This window comes from Argentina silus (genome assembly GCF_951799395.1).
Source record: "Argentina silus genome assembly, chromosome: 13".
Lineage (NCBI taxonomy): Eukaryota > Metazoa > Chordata > Actinopteri > Argentiniformes > Argentinidae > Argentina > Argentina silus.
The window spans coordinates 1,830,505-1,850,267 of NC_139667.1; the positions used below are offsets into that span (position 1 = coordinate 1,830,505).

A 19,763-nucleotide genomic window follows, 5' to 3' on the forward strand; every position below is an offset into this window, starting at 1 on the left:
AAGACACATTTGAAGATTTTCATTTTCACTCATGTAATGCTTTTGTTATTCTTCTTTGGGATTAAGGTATTTATTTTGGGGCTTGATAAATAATGCACATGAACTTTCTGCTGTATGATAATTGTGGCATATCTTACAGACTGTAACACACACTTACTGTAATGTTAGTTCTTAGTTCCACCAGAGGAAATGTATACATTTCTTATGTTCTCTGATGAATAAAACATCCACATAAGTGCTTCTGCCAGCAGCTTTCATGGTGCTAGTGATGTGATCTCATGTTTTATTTTATGAAGAACATCACCAGGGCTGGGGCCACGGTTAGGGCACTGTTACTACAGCGCCCTCTTCTGTTGTAAAGTGGCACTTCAGCTCAGTTTCAAACACCAACACTGTCATCCATGTCAGCAACCAACAGCTGTACTCATGAATAAATACTTGAAGCTGTCACACTCTTACAATTTCCCTACCAACTGACCACATTGCTCAGATTTGGACAACACTACAAACTACATTTCATGGATGACTACACTACATACAGTACCAGTCAAAAGTTTGGACACACCTTCTCATTCAATGGTTTTTCTTTATTTGTATTATTTTCTACATTGTAGATTAATATCGAAGACATCAAAACTATGAAGGAACACATATGGAATTATGTAGTAAACAAAAAAGTGTTAAACAAACCAGAATATGTTTTATATTTTAGATTCTTCAAAGTAGTGACCTTTTGCTTTGATGACAGCTTTGCACACTCTTGGCAAGGTGTGTCCAAACTTTCGTCTGGTCCTGTATACCAGGTTTTCTGGTGACACCTGAGGGCTGTCTACTTTGAGCAGAGCACCACCACACTACCCCTGTCAGCTGAGGGCCTCCCTTGGTGGTGACATCACAGCCCTTGATGGTCCCTGGTACATCTGAAACGACCGTCTAGGTGTGATGTGTTTATCGCTTTGGTAAGGAGTATTTTGCCTAGTTTAGAAAAGCCATCCGAGAAGTCTTAATTTGTGCACACACAGTACAGAGGCTACAGTCAACTCAACAAACCATTAACACTGAACCCAGATAGCACTTGAAGAAAGAGGCCATGAAATTGGAGTCATTGATTACACTTTTATTAGTCAAGTTATTATCCAACATCTTTATTCCATCATAAAAACATTCAGTTTCCTTCATAAAAAAAACATATTTTCCATACTTTTACAACTTCCACCTTTTCCAATACGCTACTTTGTAGTGTACTACAGTACTACAACAACTTCCCTTTACCATACACGTACCACCTGACACATTACTCAGACCTTCCAGAACACTTCCCAAAATAGTATCAATAGATGAAGATTAACTTCCAGTATAGCTGACTTGACTAAACTACCTTTCGTATGTGGACTGCAACTACAAACTAGGATTCATGTATAAGGACTAAACTACGGATAACAGGCGGTTACTACGAGTCCTCTGGTAGGAGCTCGTCCCTTCTACTCTGTGCAGAGCACCGCAACGCCGCGCTCGTAGAAGTTGTGAGGGTCTTCCTTGGGGGCGATGTCGAAGTCCACAGTGAAGATCAGGTCGGCTCTGGTGAAGTTCAAGTACACGGGCAGAGTGACCTGTAGGAAGGTCAAACATTAGTGAGTTGTCACTGTGGCACAGTTATCCATTAGTCCTGATGTTGCTATCGTCCATTATATCAAGGGATCTAATGGACTAATATGGATAGCTTCCGTTATTGTGGTGGCTTTTACAAAATGTATTGTTTTATTGCTCTATTTTGTAAATTAGTTTTTGCTATTTTGTTCATATTTTGCTAATATATTGTTTTTTATGCCCCATGCACCAACCTTACCAAGTCAATTTCCTGTATGTGCAAATATACTTCAAAGAATTCTGATTCTGATTTAGATTTTTCACAATATTCCAATAGTAATGACCATGGCAAAGCTCTAACTGTATTGTGACAAATGATGATTTCAAGACTTAATATCATAAGTCTTCCTTCAAAGTCAACCTATTGCATGTATGCCAACTAATATATTCAATATCTTCCATGCGCTATCAGTGTAGCACTCCTGCTCACAGAGGATTTACATAACCCACGTGTACCAGGGGAGGCTGGCGGAGGTAGAAATCGGAGGATACCATTCCTCATTCCGTTGCATGCATTAAAACGAGCCCGTCCTCCGATTTCTACCTCCGCCAGCCTCCCCTGGTGGGTGCTGTGTCCAGGTCGTACCATGTGCCTCTTCTCTGAGCTGCTCTGTTTGATCCAGCGGAGCTGTGTCAGAGGAAGCTCTGTGGAGATGTCTGTGGACAGAGACAGCTTGTTGCTGCCACAGGTGGCTCCCTGCAGCTTCAGACCTGGCGGGGGACAAAGACGACAGAACATCAGGACGCTTTTCCCACCCTCCCCCTCCCCGATTAAAATCAGGAATTCCCAGCTTTTCTGATATAATTCCCTAATTCATCGATCATTGAAATTGACCTGACCCCCGCAAGCCACATTCATGGGGAGTCTTGTTAAGGTCATTTAAGGTGAAGATGTTCATTGGTTAATGATTGGAAGATTCTAGAAGAGCTACAAGCATAACCTGCTGAAAGGCTTCAGTGCTGCTTCCCATTTATCATTTGTGTATTCTGCAGATCAAAAAGTCTGCATAACTTATTCCCTGGGGCCAGTGTTTCAAGACTTCTCTTGATTCTCTTTTTTGCTATCCAGGACCAGATCCATCTGGCTGACCTCCCCTGTACTACTTACAACTCCCAGATAGATCTGATCCTGGATGGCAAAACATAATCTCATAATCTCATTCTGAGCTACTGGGCCGTGGTGATTCATCCACCCAGGGCCTATCGGCCACATGCAGCCCCGTGGACCCCTCCTCACCTTTGATGCCAAAGCTGCATGCGTCCAGCGACGACCCCTGGGCGCTGGTGACGTTGACTTCCAGACAGAGCTCCTCCAGGGACCAGCTGTTCACCTGGGCCACGTACTGACGCGTAGCAGTGATGTAAGCCTCGGGGACGAACAGGCTGCCCAGGCACACGTGGATGTTCTGGGGGGGAGGAGGGGACGGTGGGGTGGAGGGAGGGGGATGGGTCAAGAGAATAAGGTGACCAAGAAGACAGAGGACAGCCTTGCTTATGAATCAAGGGAGGCTGGTGGAGGTAGAAATCGGAGGACGGGCTCATTGTAATGCATGGGGTGGAATGAGGAATGGTTTGCATTACAATGAGCCCCAACCTCCGATTTCTACACCCACCCGCCTCCCCTGATATGGATTGCATTCAGGTAAGTGTTCTCATCTAAATGTTCTTATCTACTCTAACACATTCAAACACTGGTCAACTACTTCAGTTATGGGCAAATCCCACTAGCTATTGCGGAGGACATTCCCTGGTGTAGTTCAGGGGGATTTACCCATAAATCGGTGCCAAAATGTAATTCAATTTACCACCAGCTATTTTCTTCAGTGGTGTGTGTCTTTGTGTCTGTCTGTGTGATGAGGCGTACCTTGAGCTCTTTAGCGCCCCCGCTGGCTGCTCCTTGGGAGATTGCCTGCAGCTGCTTGATTCGGTCGCTGAAGTCTGCCACCCACTGGATGACCGTCATAGAAGTTGGCACCGTGTAACGACACCAACTACGAGGCAGGATACCTAGAGAGGAGGAAGAGGAGGAAGAGGGGGAAGAGGAGGAAGACGGGGTAGAGGAGGAGGAGGAATAAGAGGAAGAGGGGGAGGGGACATACACGTGGCGGTTAATACCCATGCGCTAGAGACCAAGGTCAAAATCAGGGGGGGTAGAAATTGGAGGACGGGCTCAGCGGAGGTGTGTGTAGCAGTGTGTGTGGAGGTGTGAGGTGTGTGTGTGGAGGTGTGAGGTGTGTCGCTGACCTTTGACCATAGCGTTGATGAGGGTGCGTAGGTCGTTGGTCTGCTTCTTCTTGCCCTCACACACGTGGACCACGTCTGTCAGGTCCTGACGGACCTCCTGCAGCATCTTACCACCCATCTTCACCTCACGCTCAAAGAAGCGGAACAGAGGGTCCTGGTGTGTGAGAGAGAGTGTGAGTGTGTGTGTGAGTGTGTGTGTGTGTGTGTGTGAGAGTGAGGAGGGAAGGAGGGAAAATGTAAGTTAGAACATACACAAACAACATACTATATGCTCGACAAGGAAAAGCAAAAGGATTTGTATACTACTTTTGTGTGTGTGTGTGTGTGTGTGAGAGAGAGAGAGAGTGCTTTGAGTGATCTGGGAACTCCAACCAGATCTAAAATATGTCTCCAGCAGACCCCTGGTCTCTGTGTAGGACCTTCAGAGCGGCCACACTACCTTGATGTTCTCCACGGTGCGTTTGAGTGGGTTGACGGCCTGAGGGATGAGCTGCAGCCAGTTGGAGGCGGTGGTGTGCAGGATCCTCATCCAGGCGGGCTGGGCGTCGGACGATGACGTGGTCCTCTGCTTCGTCTCTGTCTCGTAGGCCAGGTCATCCTCATCCTCCAACATCTGCATTTTCAGCATCTTACCCATCATGTCAGTGCCTGAGCAGACCAGCAGGGGGAGTCAGCCAGGGGAGGGGGAAGGAGACAAGCCCGTGGTGGGAGGAGGGGGGAGAAGAAATTAATGGTGGACCAGACAGACAGACATGTAGCCTTGCGTTGCCATACATAGTGTTAATAAGGGGGGGGGGGTCGATGTGTATCAACATAAAGAGTTCAAGAAGTCAAAAGATAAGAGATGGGGCAGGGGAACACAGTCCCAAAGTACGGCAGGCAAAAGAGGACAAAACACACAGACAGACGCAAAGTCAACTCTGAAGGGGAGATCGTGCAATATTTCCTGAGGAAAACAGAGAAGTGAAGAGGGTTCCAGGGCTCTGAGAGAGAAATCAATAGAACCAGGGAGGGAGGGGAGGGTGGATGTTTCAACGCCTGGGGGAGGGGGAAGGGGGGGTGGGGGGTACTGGAGTAGGGAAGCGACATGATGGATGTGAAATACAGCTGCTGGAGGGTGAGGACACCCAGAACACCCCTGTTCTACAATGGAATGGAACACCCAACTCTGGGATAGAACACCCCTGCTCTATAAGGAATGGAACACCCCACTCTGGGATAGAACACCCCTGCTCTATAAGGAATGGAACACCCCACTCTGGACAGAACACCCCCACTCGTACATATATGGCTACCACACATCCTGGGCCATCATCAATGTCATGTGTGTGGTCTGTGGCCAATGACCCTGGCACTGATGCAAGCTGAACATAGAAGGCCTGGGACCTAAAAGTGAGTCCGAAAAAGTAAGCTAAACCAAATGTTGAGAATGTGTTATTGTTGCTATAAACACACTCATGGAGGTGCTCCTGCCCAAAGCACAACCACAACAACAAAGATGGTAGCTAGTTGTCATTTCACTCCTCAGGATAAGATGGCCTGTGGAAATAAGATCAGTTAGAACAGAACAGAGACATGGAGAGGCTAGGACAGAGTGGGAGAGAGAGAGGCTAGGATAGGAGAGAGAGGGGGGGGGGAGAGAGAGGGGGAGATGGAGAGAGAGAGAAAGAAAGAAAAAGAGAGGCTAGGACAGATGGAGAGAGAGAGAGAGAGAGAGAGAGAGGAAAGGACAGAGAGAGAGGCAATGACTGACAGGGAGAGAGAGAAGGAGAGGGAGAGAAAGAAAAAGAGAGGCTAGGACAGATGGAGAGAGAGAGAGAGGAAAGGACAGAGAGAGAGAGAAAGAGGCTAGGACAGATAGAGAGAGAGAGAGAGAGAGAGAGAGAGAGAGAGGAAAGGACAGAGAGGGAGAGGAGCCAGAGGTGACTGCAGATCACAGATGAGGAAGCATCTGTCATGTGACAGGAAGGATCCAACAGAGGGGCCCCAGGTGAACTACGACCCAGGAAGAACGAGCGGCCGGAGCATACCCTGAGTGGTGAGCAGGACCTTCTCCGCGTTGCTGGGCAACCCCAGCCAAGATGGCGTCTGGGTGTCAGGAAGCATCTCGACCCAGTGGATGAACTCCTCACGCCTGGAAGACACCAAACGAACATGTTATAGAGCTAGCAGTTAGCTACAGGATGTGGAGAGTTGGAAATTCACCTTTTTAAAAGTTCAGAGATTTAGTTTGAATTTTGTTGCAAGGACCCAAATTAAGCCAACGTCTGGACTAAGAACAGTGTTCAACGGAGTCCCAATTAGTCCAGGTGTAGGCTTACACCAGGGGAGGCTGGTGGAGGTAGAAATCGGAGGACGGGCTCATTGTAATGCATGGAATGGAACAAGGAATGGTATCAAAACACGTTGTGTGCGCATTACAAGGAGCCCGTCCTCCCGATTTCTACCTCCACCAGCCTCCACTGGTAGGTCTGTGCAACCAACCACCCCTTGAATGCTCTCCCTCTGCCCCCCCAGGCCGGAGCTGGGTCCTGACCTGATACCGTCGGGCATCTTGATGTCCTTGTGCCCGTCCACCTTGAAGGCCAGTTTGAACTCGCTGTCGAAGCTGCCCGTGGTGAAGATGCGGTCCAGGAAGGTGTTGAGCAGACGCTGGTCAAACTCGTTGTCGATGCGTCCTCCGTAGATGGACTGGGCCATCAGGGTTTTCAGGGCCGCCCAGGGGATCTTGTCTGGGGAGATGTTCTGACGACCCTGGAGGAGGAGGAGGAGGAGGAGAGGGTCAAAATGCTAGTCTGACCCACTGAACTAGAGGGTCTCAGGGTTGATATGGTTGGGCTTCTAGGGTCTCACTCTGAGAGGACAAGACCTACAAAAGTCATTAAAAAGTAAATGTTAATATTAATATATCCAATATTACATACGAGGTGTTTGCCATGCATACAAACATTCTACATTAGTGTCTCTTGTGGGACAGAGCCCCAGGTGTGTAGGTGTGTATGTACGTGTTTGTGTAGGTGTGTGCGTGTATGTAGGTGTATGGAGGTGTGTGCGTGTATGTGTGTGTGTATAGGTGTGTGTGTTGGACCTTGGCGGTGTCGTCCAGCCAGGTGTCAATGGTGTCACAGGCAGAGCGCAGGTCGGACTCTCCAAACTCGTACTTCTTGGACCAGCCCAGCGGGGCGTAGCGCAGACGCTCCTGGATGACCGCATGGAACCAGCCCAGCAGGAAGTAGAGACGGGCACGCTCGTTGGGAGCCTGGAGGGACGAGGGGATGGGGGTTACAATCACCTCTAGGTTAAGGAGAAACATGTATACACTAAACTGGTGGAAGTGAAGCTGTGTGTGTGTGTGTGTGTGTGTGTGTGTATAAGAGAGTGAATGAGTGGCAGAGTAGGAGTATGAATCTGTGTGTGTGTGAGTGTGTGTGTGTGTGTGTGGCCACCTTGCACATGCGAGCCACAGGGATGCTGCTGAAGGTCCTCAGCATGTTGGCCTTGACACCGGGAGGGGGCTCGAACACGAAGATACGACCAGCACGCAGCAGGTTCACTGGCACCTGGGGGGGGGGGGAACTGTTAGACTTGAGGGAGAAACGAGAACAACATTTACTGGCATCTGGGGGGGTGGGGGGGGAGAGAGAGTGGCAACTGTTAGACTGGCATCTGGGGGGGTGGGGGTGGGGGGCAACTGGGGTCATGTGACAGAGAACATGTTAGTTAAACCAATAGGAGAGAGGGAGACGGAGGAGCTGACCTTGGGGTTGATCTCCATGGTGAGGAAGAGTCTGAAGCAGGCATGAGGCTGCATGGAGTGGAGCTTCTTCTCCAGCTGCATCAGCCAGGCAGGGGCAAGGTGGACGTTCTCCAGCATCACCCATCTACACACACACACACACACACACGGAGTAAGAATACATGTGTCTCTATGTCTGTAACACACAACACACCAGTACCACTCAGCAGTGTGTCCAACTCCCCACAGCAGCAGTCGGAGAGTTTGATTTGCGGTGTTGAACGCCCACCCACCTGCCAGACTTGACTGCTGTGTTGATGTCTCTGTCAGCCTTGTTGAAGCCCTCGGCCGAACCTGGGGAGAGGAGGGAGACCAGGCGGGTACACATCATCATCATCACTCCAATGCATACAGTCCCTTACCAGTGCTCTCAGGATGGAACAATTGAGGCTGTTTTGAGAGCAAAGGGAGGCCCTACCTGTATAGTGTTCCTAATAAAGTTCTCAGTGAGTGTATCTCTCCATACATGCCCGTATAGTGGTGCAACTCTATACATATATGCCAATGCATCTCTCTATAGGTGTGAGGGTGGTCTGTGCATGTCAGTGTGGTCAGTGTGGTCTGTGTGTGTGTGTGTGTGTGTGTGTGTGTGTGTATTGTGTGGTTGTCTGTTCGTACCGATGGAGATGGAGGTGATGTGTTTGTTCTGTTCGGCTGCCAGGTCTCGGACCAGGCCGCTGGCATCGTACCCGGGCACGGAACACATCAGCACCGGGATGCTGGGCTTCACCTGCGGGGGAGATGGGGGGGGGGGGGCATGTCAAAGAGAGACTGGCAGTTGCAAATGGGTAATGGACGGTGCACTAACCAAAAGAGATGCATCAGCTGTTGAACCCCTGAAAAACAATGTTGGCAACAGCATTGTTTTCCCAGCGTCTGCTCTGCCACTATAGTGAGTCAGCAGTGTACTGGTGGGTGAAACAACAACTGCCAGCAGGGGAGGCTGGTGGAGGTAGAAATCGGAGGACGGGCTCATTGTATTGTAATGCATGGAATGGAAAAAGGTACGGTGTCAATTGCTTATTCCAATCCATGCATTACAATACAATGAGCCCGTCCTCCGATTTCTACCTCCACCAGCCTCCCCTGGGTTGCAGTCACACAACAGATCAGGAGTGTCGTGTACCTCGCTGTCGACGATGTTGGCCAGGTCCAGAGGCTGCTCGATGATGGACATGAAGCTGTCCCCCAGGACCTTGGACACGAAGATGTGAGACATGGCCAGGAGGCGATCTGGACAGAACGCCTGGATCAGGAGCAGCTGGTGCACCGCCTGACCAATGGAAGCTGAGAACCACAGAGAAGAAGGAAGAGGTTAAGCAGAGATCAGGTTGGAGAGAGGTTGATGTCGGAACCTGGACGTGGATGCTTTTCCCAGTTGTTCGAAACATCCTTGTGTTCCTCTCCTCTGTCCTCCCCTCGCTTCCTTCTCAGGAAGCATTGGAGGAAAATATCTAAGGAGGAGGAACCTAGACCTTCTAAATGTTCTTCTGAACCTAGACCTTTTAGATGTTCTTCTGAACCTTGACCTTCTAGATGTTCTTCTGAACCTTGACCTTCTAGATGTTCTTCTGAACCCAGACCTTCTAGATGTTCTCCTGACGACTAGACTGTAGTACTCACTAGACTGCTTCTCCTCGGTCCACAGGTAGGGCACAGACAGCTCAGGGGAGTTGCTCTCGATCCACATGAAGAATTGCTGAAGAGGATAGGAGGGAGAGAGAGAGAAACCAAAGTGCACTTCAGTGACCCCTTTTCAAAGAGCTGAGATCAATGTCAAGCTCCACAATTTACAGTCTTCCTCCAAAATGTGAATGTCCTTTTTTTTTTTCTTACAAAAAAACGAACAAATACAAAAACATGAACAGTTGCTATGCGTAGGAGGACGTGCGTCATGCATAGCGACAGCTGACGAATCAGAAGTCCGTCCGTCCATCCCTCACCTCATCCTCCGTAACCTTGGAGACCAGGTCTTTGAAGGCGGGCATGCGGCTGAGGCGGATCATCGCTTCGCTCTGGTCGTAGGTGAGGCCCTTCACCTTGGGAACGTTCATACCTGTCAGCACGATCTCCTTACCACGCAGGTAGTGCTGGAACTCTGAGTCAAACGACGGCTCGCTGCAGGGAAACAGAGATTAAACAATCAGATGATGATGATGACTTCATTGTCTCCTTTGGGGGGGCGGGGGGGGGGGGGGGGGTCAACTGGGACCATATATCCTGAAAAGTGTATGCACTCACTGCAATGTAAGTCGCTTTGGATAAAAGCGTCAGCTAAATGGCATATATTATTATATTAACTGTGACCTGTGGCATTCCTCTCCTTCACATTCAAACAGGGAGGTGTAAAAATCTTAATGATAATCCGAAACATCGGCGGAAACATTGTTCTCTCCTGCTGGACATATATTGTATCTCAATGAGACGAACCTGGATAACTAAAAGGTTAAATAAATAAATAAATAATCTTGGTAGTGTATCGTCCAGGGGAGGCTGGTGGGGGTAGAAATCGGAGGACGGGCTCATTGTAATGCATGAGGAACGGTAGGAATGAGGAACGGTATCACCTTACCTGGTCATTCCCTTGAGGTTGATCCTGGCCAACAGCATAGCAAAGGTGATGTGGTCGTTATGCAACATTCCTCTGGCCACTCGGTTGAACGCCACCTGCAGGAAGGACGTGGGATTGTTTTAGTACCGGACTGCCTAGCATCCAACAGTCTGAGTATCCTAACAACATCCATAGTCTATCTTTTGTGTAAAATCTAGAAATAGGCCTGCTAAATAGATGAGTCCTAACTCAATCAATAGCAGAGATTGTCTGTATGTATCTGAACATTTGGATCACCTTAAAGAGGGGTAGGCATTACAGATTAGACATTACAGGCTAGTTTCCCTGACCAAGATTAAGATCAAGCCTAATCCTAGACTAATAAGCATCTTCAATGGAGATCTGCTACTAGGACTAGTCTTAATCTGTGTCCAGGAAGTGGTCCCAAAAGTGTGTTTACCTGGAAGAGGTCCTTAGTGATGTGTGAGAGTCTCTGGGTGTGGTCGCTGACGCTCTTCAGGTTGGCGTTCTCGTACAGCACCGTGTGGTAGATGTCCAGGAAGAAGTGCAGAGAGTACTGGTACAGGAAGTGCATCTACATGTGGAGGGGGTGTAAGGTCACGTAAGGTCACATAAGGTCAAGACTAAAGAACTTGGACAAAAACTTAGGCGATAACAATTCATTGAATTTCATTGGCAAATATCAATCAAATCTATTCTACCTCCTTTCATGTCTTTAAATACATTACCTACAGCTCTAGCCTGTGTGTGTGTATATATATATCTATCTATGTGGTGTGTGTCTGTACATATGTGTGTATGTATATATATATATATATATGTGCGTGTGTGTATATGTGCGTGTGTGTATATGTATGTTTATGTGTGTGTGTGTGTATGTGTGTGTGTGTGTGTGTGTGTGTGTGTGTCCACCTGGTTGAGAGCCTCCATGGTGAAGTAGATGCTGCTGCAGGCGGAGGACAGGGACAGGTACTGCTGTGACACAGCCTCCACCTCCGCCATGACGATGTCCGTCTCCTCCACCTTCCTGGTCACCTCCGCCGCCTCCTTCTTCAGGTTCTCCAGCGTGGTGATGATGGTGTCGTCGTCGAGGATACGACCCTTGACCTCGTTCAGGGCCTGCAGGAGGGACTTCTCCAGCTGACGCAGACGCAGCTGGAACTCACCTGGGAGGGAGGGAGGGAGGGGAGAGAAGAGAGGTCATTGGTTGAATAGTTCAAGGGTGCACAATGCATTCTACCTTCCACTCTCAGCTGTTCAGTGTGTGCGTCTGTGTTTGTCGAAGTCATTGTGTGTATGCCATTCAGTGTATGTGTCTGTGTTTGTCTAAGTCATTTTGTGTGTGTCATTCAGTGTGTGTGTGTGTGTATGTGTGTGTCTCACCCTGCAGTTTGAGGAGGTCGGAGCGTTTCTCATCCACATCGGGCCTCTCGGCCTTGAGCACCTCGTTGAGACACTGGCTCTGCAGACTGCTGCGGGTCACCGTGAAGTTGACGAAGGTCACGCGAGAGCACAGGTCTGGAGGGAACTCCACCTGCACAACAACAAGAGGGACACCGGCGTTTTAGACACATTCATCTATAACCTCACTGTTTGGAAGCCATGATGCCAACTCAAATATTCATCTGAACTTGTGTAGACCTGGGTCGCGCACACACATGCACACACACTACACACTACACACACCCCACACCAAGCACTCTTTACTCAAATACTCTTGATTTAGTTTGTCTGGTAGGACAGTCCCTAAGTGCAAACGCCAAACTATCAAGCATACCTCAAATGCTTCGAAGAATCTTCCATGTTATCTGACACACTTCTGAATGTTTTAAGGTGTGTACGTGATTAGATTAACGGTTGGAAGAAGCAGAAAACTCACCGTTGGGTCGCGGGTGGAGAGGAAGATGACAAAGGACGGGGACAAGTCAATGTCCTGGTCGCCGAGGGTGATGAGGACACGTCCTCCGGTCCTGCGTACCTCTCTGTTGAGGACAGGGTTCAGGATAGGGTCGTAGCTCTCCACGTCCTACAAGAGGGAGGGAGGGAGGGAGGGAGAGAAAGAGAGAGAGAGAGAGACGTTCAAACAGCGCACACCCAGAAGGAAGACTTGGCTCTGGATAGGAGCTTCTGCTAAACGACAAACATCCAGAAAGTCTGTCAAGGTTTGAACCCATTCTCCTCACCTGCACCAGCAGGGGGTTTCCGAATCGCAGGGCGCTCTCCAGATTCTTCCGGAAGGCGTCGTCCAAGAAGCTGGTCCTGGTGATCTTCCGGTCCTTGTACTCGTTCATGATGAACTCTGTGGCCTGACCGGACGGGTCGATGATCAGGGGATACCTGGGAGGGAGGGAGGGAGGGGGGAGGAACGGGGGGCACAGGCTCATTAGTTTCAGCTGCTTACTGGTTTCTTAAAACATCATCCATCGTCCATTTCAAACACTCGGCTGCACTGTTGAGCTGGTGGCTGAATGCCCAATCACAGAGGCAACTTCCATTGTCTTCCAGACAGACGAGAGTGAGAATAGCTGATATACCTCAGGGTTCTCGCCTAAAGGACGCAAGAGGGGCGCTGTGACACCGTGACGACTTGGCGCCACCTTGTTAATAAAACCCTGTGTCTTCTACATCCAGGTCGTACTAGGAGAGAACCCTGCATCTTCTACATCCAGGTCGTACTAGGAGAACCCTGCGTCTTCTACTAGGAAAGAACCCTGTGTCTTCTAGATCGTAGGAGGAGCTGACTGACACCCTCACCTGTTGAACCTCTTGAGCATGATGGCGTTCTCAGTGCAGAGGTCGTCAGCGGGGAGGGAGTTGGCCTGCCAGCGCAGCCTCTCGTCAGCATTGGACAGGTACTCCGTCCTGGCGATGTCCGTACGGAACTAGGGGAGGGAGAGAGATTGGTTAGGTCATGCTGAAGGAGGAGGTACAGAGCATCGCACAATCACAGAGCATAGTCTAATTAAAGCAAACCACCTGGTCATAACAATCAGTGTTATCGACTGGATTTTCAGGTCAGTGTGAGTCAAAAGAGTTAACCTACGGCGCTACGTCTACGAGTCATCTCTTTGGGACTCAAATGAAATCCAGTCTTCCGTTGAGTGACAGAATACACCAATGACAATCTGTGCGCAATTCATGGGAGGCAACAGGTCTGGCCCAGCGAACCTGCTCATCATAGTCAGCTGCACAATCCCAGTCAGCCTCTGTCAGTACCTGTATGTTGGCCTGCTGCAGGTGGTGGGACCAGGTGGTGAACAGGTTCTGCCTCATCTGCTGTTCGAAGTAGCCGGCGTAGGCCACGAAGGCTGCAGACAGCATGCAGTCCCCAGCGATGGTGGACATCTGGATCTTAAACGTCTCGCTGGATTTCTCCCAGCGGTCGCTCTCGGCCGACAAGCTCTTCAGCAGGGCTGTGCTGCGGTTCACCTGTGGTCAGAAAACACGGTCATGGTTTGATAACAACGGCATGGACCAATACGTGACGTAAAGCAAAGCACTAGCACTACCGGAGTAATCATTTCAGGCTTATCTAGGAGAGGTGGGCTTACACAGAAGAGCACTGTGTTCCAACAAGTTGGATGAATACGACTTGGTTAACGATCATTAAACAGCAGTTGCATTACAGTTATGAGGTTTATCTATTGAAAAACAAGGTCAAAGGGTCTGAAGAGACTGGCAGTTGACTTCACTTTCCAAGACATGACCAAGTCACGCAGATGAGGATGATGGAATGACAGCTGCTGGGTAGCAGGGAATAATGGTTGTTTCTGGGGGGGTGGGAGGGTTTGGCTGAGTGCCTTAGCCTATTTTCTAAGGGGACCCCCCCCAAGTTGAAATCAGGGGACCCCAAGTTTGGGAACAGCTGGCCTACAACACATATCAGAAGAGGATGTGAAGGTGTGTGTGTGTGTGGTGACTACAGCGTACCTTAGCCTCGACCGCGGCCAGGTCGGCCTTGATGGCCTGGGCCTCAGAGATGAGCACGGCGTACTCCTCCTTGTAGCGGGCGATGCTGCTCTCCAGGTCGCGGATCATCTGCTCCACCTCCTCCGCCTTGGACTTGTTGTCCGTGGCGTCGTCCTCCAGCTTCTGCAGCTCGTTACGCAGGGGCTCCACCCTCTTCAGCATGTCGGCGTAGTTCAGCTGGAGAGGAACGGAGGGGAGGGAGGGAGGGATAGGGGAGAGAGGGAAAGGGGGAGAGAGGAGGGTTAACAAACTTGATTGTGGACGTTTCCCCCATTGGCGTTGTGACTTCAGGGCTGGGTCTTGGCTAGAAGTGTTGACTGGTGGTGGGTCAGTGGGTCACCATCAATCTCACAGTATCACCAATGCCTCAAATGCTCAACATCAATCAAACATCCATAACCCTGACCAGCATTTATAAGCTGTATGAAAACAGAAGGTTTGAATATGGGGTCATCCAATCTAGAAGGTTCTCTTACCTGAGCGATGGCCCATTTGACCATAGGACCACAGGCCAGAGAGGCCCTGTTGACCTGCTCGTAGTTGTAGTTGGGGTTGGACATGTAGTTCTTCTTCATCTTCTCACGGATAGATTCACTGGGTCAGCACAAAAGTCAAAATGTCAGCACAGAGCAGCCAACACACACAGCATGATAAATATTAGGGTTTTCAGAAATGAATTGATAATTATGATGAAATTGTGAAGGGGTGGGGATGTGATTATTAAAAAGAAAATATCAGATATCAGAAGCTGGGAATGGTGTTGATAGACGTCGAAGTGCAGAATTCAATTTGATGTATTCCACCGGTGATTTCTGAATCAATTCCAAGATTCAATTCAAACCGACACATACTGATTTGACCAATCATGAGACTATTAAGGCCAGAAATCATATCTAGCCAACTGCTGGACATCAGTAACAGTGATTCCATGAGGACAGGACAATCATGCCAAGATCAGCAAATCAGTAAATCATTCAGATCTCACAGAAAAAACAAATCTGTGGCCCACTAACAATCAAGCAGTGACCACAGCTGCGTGATAGATAGATTGATAGACGATTGATCAATTCTGGATCGTGTGCTATCCAGCGCGCGACAGTTCAGTACCTCATGTCCTCAGAGACAAAGTTGACTATGCTGGTGATGAAATTGTCCCTGATTATAACCTGTCTGATCTTTTTCCAGTCATTTGTCTCTTCACCCAGCAGCAGGCAGATAGACTCTAAGGCCAGCTTAACCGCAGCGGGGGGGTTGGTCATGGCCCGCACTTCAACTAGATGGTGCCTCTTTATAGAGCTCACCGCTGAGGAGAGGGGGGGGTGGACACGAACGGAGAGGGAGAGAGAGGGATGGGGGTATATAGATGGGAGGGAGGGAGAAATGGATGGAAGGGGAGGGATGGGAGAGGGATGGAGAGAGAAGCATTCTTTAGAACCATGCAAGGTATAAAGGGTGGGAGGAGGTGGACCCAACAGCAGCAGGGTTTGGTGAGAGGGAGGGACTCATGTCAAAGGCTGAGAGGAATCTTAAACTTGGGCTATTTATGAAAGTATCGGAGACGATCTGGATTTGGAGATCTCATGAATGTGTTATGCTGCATAGACACCAGAAGGGGGAAGGAAGCCTGTTTGGTTCAATCAAACGTTCTACATCACTCCCTACATCCTCCCTCTCTCCCTCTCTCTCTGCCAGTGACCAGCCATCTTTCCCCCTCTCCAACAACCCTACTGCCGTCTCCTCCTCCTCCCCTCCAGCACATCAGTTCCGGTCACCTGATCTCATCGGCAGAAAAGTTAACAATGGTGGGGATGAAGTTCTCCCTCATGATGATGGATCTGATCTGCTTCCAGTCCGTGGTGCTCTCCCCCAGGAGCAGACAGATGGACTCCAGGGCCAGCTTCACAGCCCCGGGGGGGTTGGCCATGGATCGCACCTCCACCAGGTGCTGTTTCTTGATGGACTTAACAGCTATAATAACCACCACCACAGACCACAGGGGGGCGTAGTGGAGCATAGGGGACAATGAAGGAGGAAGGTGAGGAGAAGAAGAAGAGTGGAGAAGTTAGAGGAGAGCAGTAGAGGGACCTTAGGAGAGAGGGACTTGAAGCATGGTGGAAAACTTGAGGGAGAAAAAGGAGAGGTGGGCTTACACAGAAGAGCACTGTGTTCCAATGAGTTGGATGAATACGACTTGGTTAACGATCATTAAAACAGCAGTTGCATTACAGTTATGAACATATCCTAATCAGACCAAGTTAGCGATTGCGATAAACCTCACTGTAAACTGTCTGGTTGTTGAGTAAATGCGTGTTACAATTCATGAAGTCCATCAAATCAATGATTTGATATCAATCAAGACTTTCACAACATTAACAAACAAATAGACCATACAATGAGAATAACAATGTGTGTTTCCAGTTGGGTGCTGTAACAGCAAAACATAATACGTGTGTTGTACTGAATAGAGAAGGGTGCGATAGGAAGACACTGTAGAATAAAGGAGAATATATTAGGAGATATTAGATCGTACCATTCTGGGCTTCAATAACAGCCGGCTCCACCTGGTCCAGATCCTCTTTGACACTCAGCTGCTTGTCCTTGATCTTCTCCTGCTGCTTGTACACAGACTCCTGGATCTCCTGACTCATCACCTGCAATCACCACCACATCCACAGGTATGAGGGGACTGTCTGAAGGTTAATTTACGCTTTGCCGATCGGCACTGCCGACCACTGTGGATCGACAGAAATGTTGACACTTGAGTTTCGCCGTGGGATTATCACGCACCTCCTGAACTTTCTCACGTTGTTGACGCCATCATAGACTGTCTATGACAAGGCGAGTGACACTTTATTTTTTGTTTGAGCTTTAAGTATAACAGCCTTTAAGTATAACACAGCCTTTAAGTATAACACAGCCTCCACCGTACCTTCTTCTTCTCAGCCTCCTGCTGGTCTTTGACCATCTTCTTCAGCTTGTCATTGGCAGCAGCGTTCTTCACCTCCAGCTCCTGACTCTTGATCCTCAGGTCGCGCCGGAGCTCCTCCACCTACAAGGCAGACCGGAGAAGAAGAATGTGGGGTCAGAGGTCACACAACAGGGACAACATTTACTTCTTTATTCCTCTTTATTCCTATGCGGATCTAATGGTGCATTCAAGCGCTCCTGTAAAACTCTGAGCTTCACTCCAAGATTGGAGCATGGAACTCCCTATTGGTTAATTCTGAGATAGCTCAGAGTGGGGAAACTCTGAGATCTCAAGGGAACAGAAGTTGCCTAGTTGGAACTATCAAAGTTTACCCATTTTTGAGCAGCACCTGAATGCAGCATTAATGCTATCCGAAGAGAACACTACTGTTGTTGATCATTCCTGCAATGGATGTTCTATTCTCCTTCTCAACAGTTACACAACCCCAAAACTTCGCAACGCAACCTTAAATCAAGCAATTCTTCCTTCTCAAAGTCGGCAAACATCAAGCGAATCAAACCATTCCATTACCTGGTCAACGGTCTCCTTGATCTTCCGCAGGCCGACGTTGAGGTGCATCTGCTGCTCCTCCAGCTCGCTACGCTTCTCGTTGAACAGGTTGGCGTAGTGGTTGATGAAGTCCAGGTAGTGGCGAGGCGTTATGGCCATGGTGCGCCCACCGCGCTTAGCCAGGCGGTTGTTAGCCTGAGGGGAGAAGATGCATCATGGGCAACGTTCGTAAGCGAAATCATCGCCTTACTTGAGAAGACTTAACTCACGATTAAGTTATTGCCCACTCTGGGATGAGTAGGATTTTTTTAAATGTAACTGAAGATTATACCATTAGATTTAATCCCAATGAGACTAATCTGGATGAACGAGAGTGCCTCTAACCTGGTGAAGAGTCTGGTGAACGAACACGCATCCGTTGACGATGGCGTCACGGTGGGAGGGAGGCTGGGGCAGTTTGTCGTACACCACGGGCATGTAGTCTGGCACCTTGTAGTTGGGCTTCTCCAGGTCCATCTTGATGGTGAACTCCTTACCCACCTGGTACAGCGCCTCTGTGGACCAGTCTCCAAACCAGTTCAACACACACCTGGGAGGGGGGAGAGGAGGTCAGGAGTTATTTAGTTTGTTTTTCTCAATTGTGGTCCATCTAGAATAAGAAGAAAGTTCTGTCTCCCACTGGTGGTCCCAACAGACACAGCATTAACCAGTAGGATGTTACTTTTGTGTGTGTATGTGTGTGTGTGTGTGTGTGTGTATGTGTATATGTGTAGGGAGCCCCTACCTGTTGAAGCGAGTGGGGGGAGGTGTGTGTGTACATATATACAGAGCCCCTACCTGTTGAACAGAGCGGGGGAGGTGGCTGCGCGGTCCTTCAGGCCCTCTGAGGAGGGGTTCATGGTGAAGACCACATGGAGGTTCCTGATGACCTGGCTGGTGAACCACTTGTACAGCTCCTCGTGCGTGTCCAGCATCAGACCCTCCTTCTGGGCACCCTCCTTACACTGGGTCATCAGGGTGGCGTACTCGTCTCCTTCAAACAGACCTGGCACCTGGGAGAGAGACAGGGTGTAGATGTGCATTAGGAGTAGGGTTGGAGTTGACTTTCACTGTCCATTGTGAAACAAAACCGTGTCTTTCTCTCTGCTGCCTTGTCGTTTCCCATCCCCACAAAGCAGGTCATAAAAGAAACAGGGGAGGCACTAAACTTGCAAAACATTATGGAACATTGTCCCATTGGTCCTACTGGACATGATTCATAGAGATGCTAGTGCACCCTCTAGGTGTTATAACTCTGACACCACCCCACTCCTACCTCTAGGGGTAATAACTCTGACACGACCAATCTCGTACCTCTCCGTTGGCCAGCAGAGTGTTCATCCTCTCCAGGAAGCCAGAGTCGAGCACGTTGGACTCGTCCATGATGAAGGCGATCTTCTCGTTCTTGCACCCCGAGCGCCGCAGCACCGTCCGCAGGTCCTCGTCAAAGTCGTCGCCTGTGTACCTCCTGTGCACCTTGATCTGGTAGACGCTCAGGCCGTTCATCCAGGCCACGAAGCGGGACAGGGTGGTCTTACCCGCGCCGCTGACCCCGATGAGCAGCAGATGGCCCTGGGGCTGGCGGAAGATTCTGGAAGACAACACAGAGGTTTTAATAGCGTAGAGGTAAGGGGAACACTTGTAATTGACTAACCTCAACCTCATATGTTCAATAGAGTTTAGAGCCTTTTCTAGGTCCGGTAATTAAAGTCATTGGTAATTGAGTGACTGGCTCTAAAGGCAAGGAGTCAAGCCCAACCACCTCAAAATAACATCTCATGGGTAACAATGTTGAGCATTGTAGAGGAAAGCCCTGTCTCACCGGTCGATCCTGAGGACGTGGTCGAGCACCTCGTTGAAGAGCACCAGAGGAACGTCCAGCTCCTCCTCGTAGAACACCTTCAGACGGGCCTTGACGTAGTCCCTCAGCTCCTCCTGCTCCACTGGGATGTAGTCCTGGAGGGGAGGGGGTGGGGGGGGTGGAGAGAGAGAGACAGACAGTCAGTTCACGTACAGCA

General features: G+C 49.3%; 1 protein-coding gene across 1 annotated transcript in view; it reads right to left on the reverse strand.

Annotated features, from left to right (window-relative positions):
• Window positions 1-1,101: 1,101 nt before the first annotated feature.
• Window positions 1,102-19,763, reverse strand: part of dync1h1 (dynein, cytoplasmic 1, heavy chain 1) — a 41,496-nt gene continuing 22,834 nt past the window's right edge. Inside the window, 34 exon segments of the mRNA XM_083684050.1 lie at window positions 1,102-1,610; window positions 2,234-2,358; window positions 2,885-3,053; window positions 3,512-3,654; window positions 3,892-4,045; window positions 4,331-4,539; window positions 5,922-6,025; window positions 6,428-6,645; window positions 6,980-7,150; window positions 7,338-7,451; window positions 7,649-7,772; window positions 7,921-7,981; window positions 8,306-8,417; window positions 8,814-8,974; window positions 9,311-9,386; window positions 9,631-9,805; window positions 10,260-10,354; window positions 10,699-10,833; window positions 11,172-11,425; window positions 11,643-11,793; window positions 12,139-12,285; window positions 12,443-12,596; window positions 13,014-13,141; window positions 13,476-13,688; window positions 14,190-14,405; window positions 14,705-14,822; window positions 16,001-16,196; window positions 16,759-16,879; window positions 17,158-17,277; window positions 17,728-17,901; window positions 18,091-18,295; window positions 18,544-18,758; window positions 19,060-19,336; window positions 19,568-19,701. Coding sequence (XP_083540176.1) covers window positions 1,482-1,610; window positions 2,234-2,358; window positions 2,885-3,053; window positions 3,512-3,654; window positions 3,892-4,045; window positions 4,331-4,539; window positions 5,922-6,025; window positions 6,428-6,645; window positions 6,980-7,150; window positions 7,338-7,451; window positions 7,649-7,772; window positions 7,921-7,981; window positions 8,306-8,417; window positions 8,814-8,974; window positions 9,311-9,386; window positions 9,631-9,805; window positions 10,260-10,354; window positions 10,699-10,833; window positions 11,172-11,425; window positions 11,643-11,793; window positions 12,139-12,285; window positions 12,443-12,596; window positions 13,014-13,141; window positions 13,476-13,688; window positions 14,190-14,405; window positions 14,705-14,822; window positions 16,001-16,196; window positions 16,759-16,879; window positions 17,158-17,277; window positions 17,728-17,901; window positions 18,091-18,295; window positions 18,544-18,758; window positions 19,060-19,336; window positions 19,568-19,701 — 5,298 coding nt within the window. The 3' untranslated portion in view covers window positions 1,102-1,481.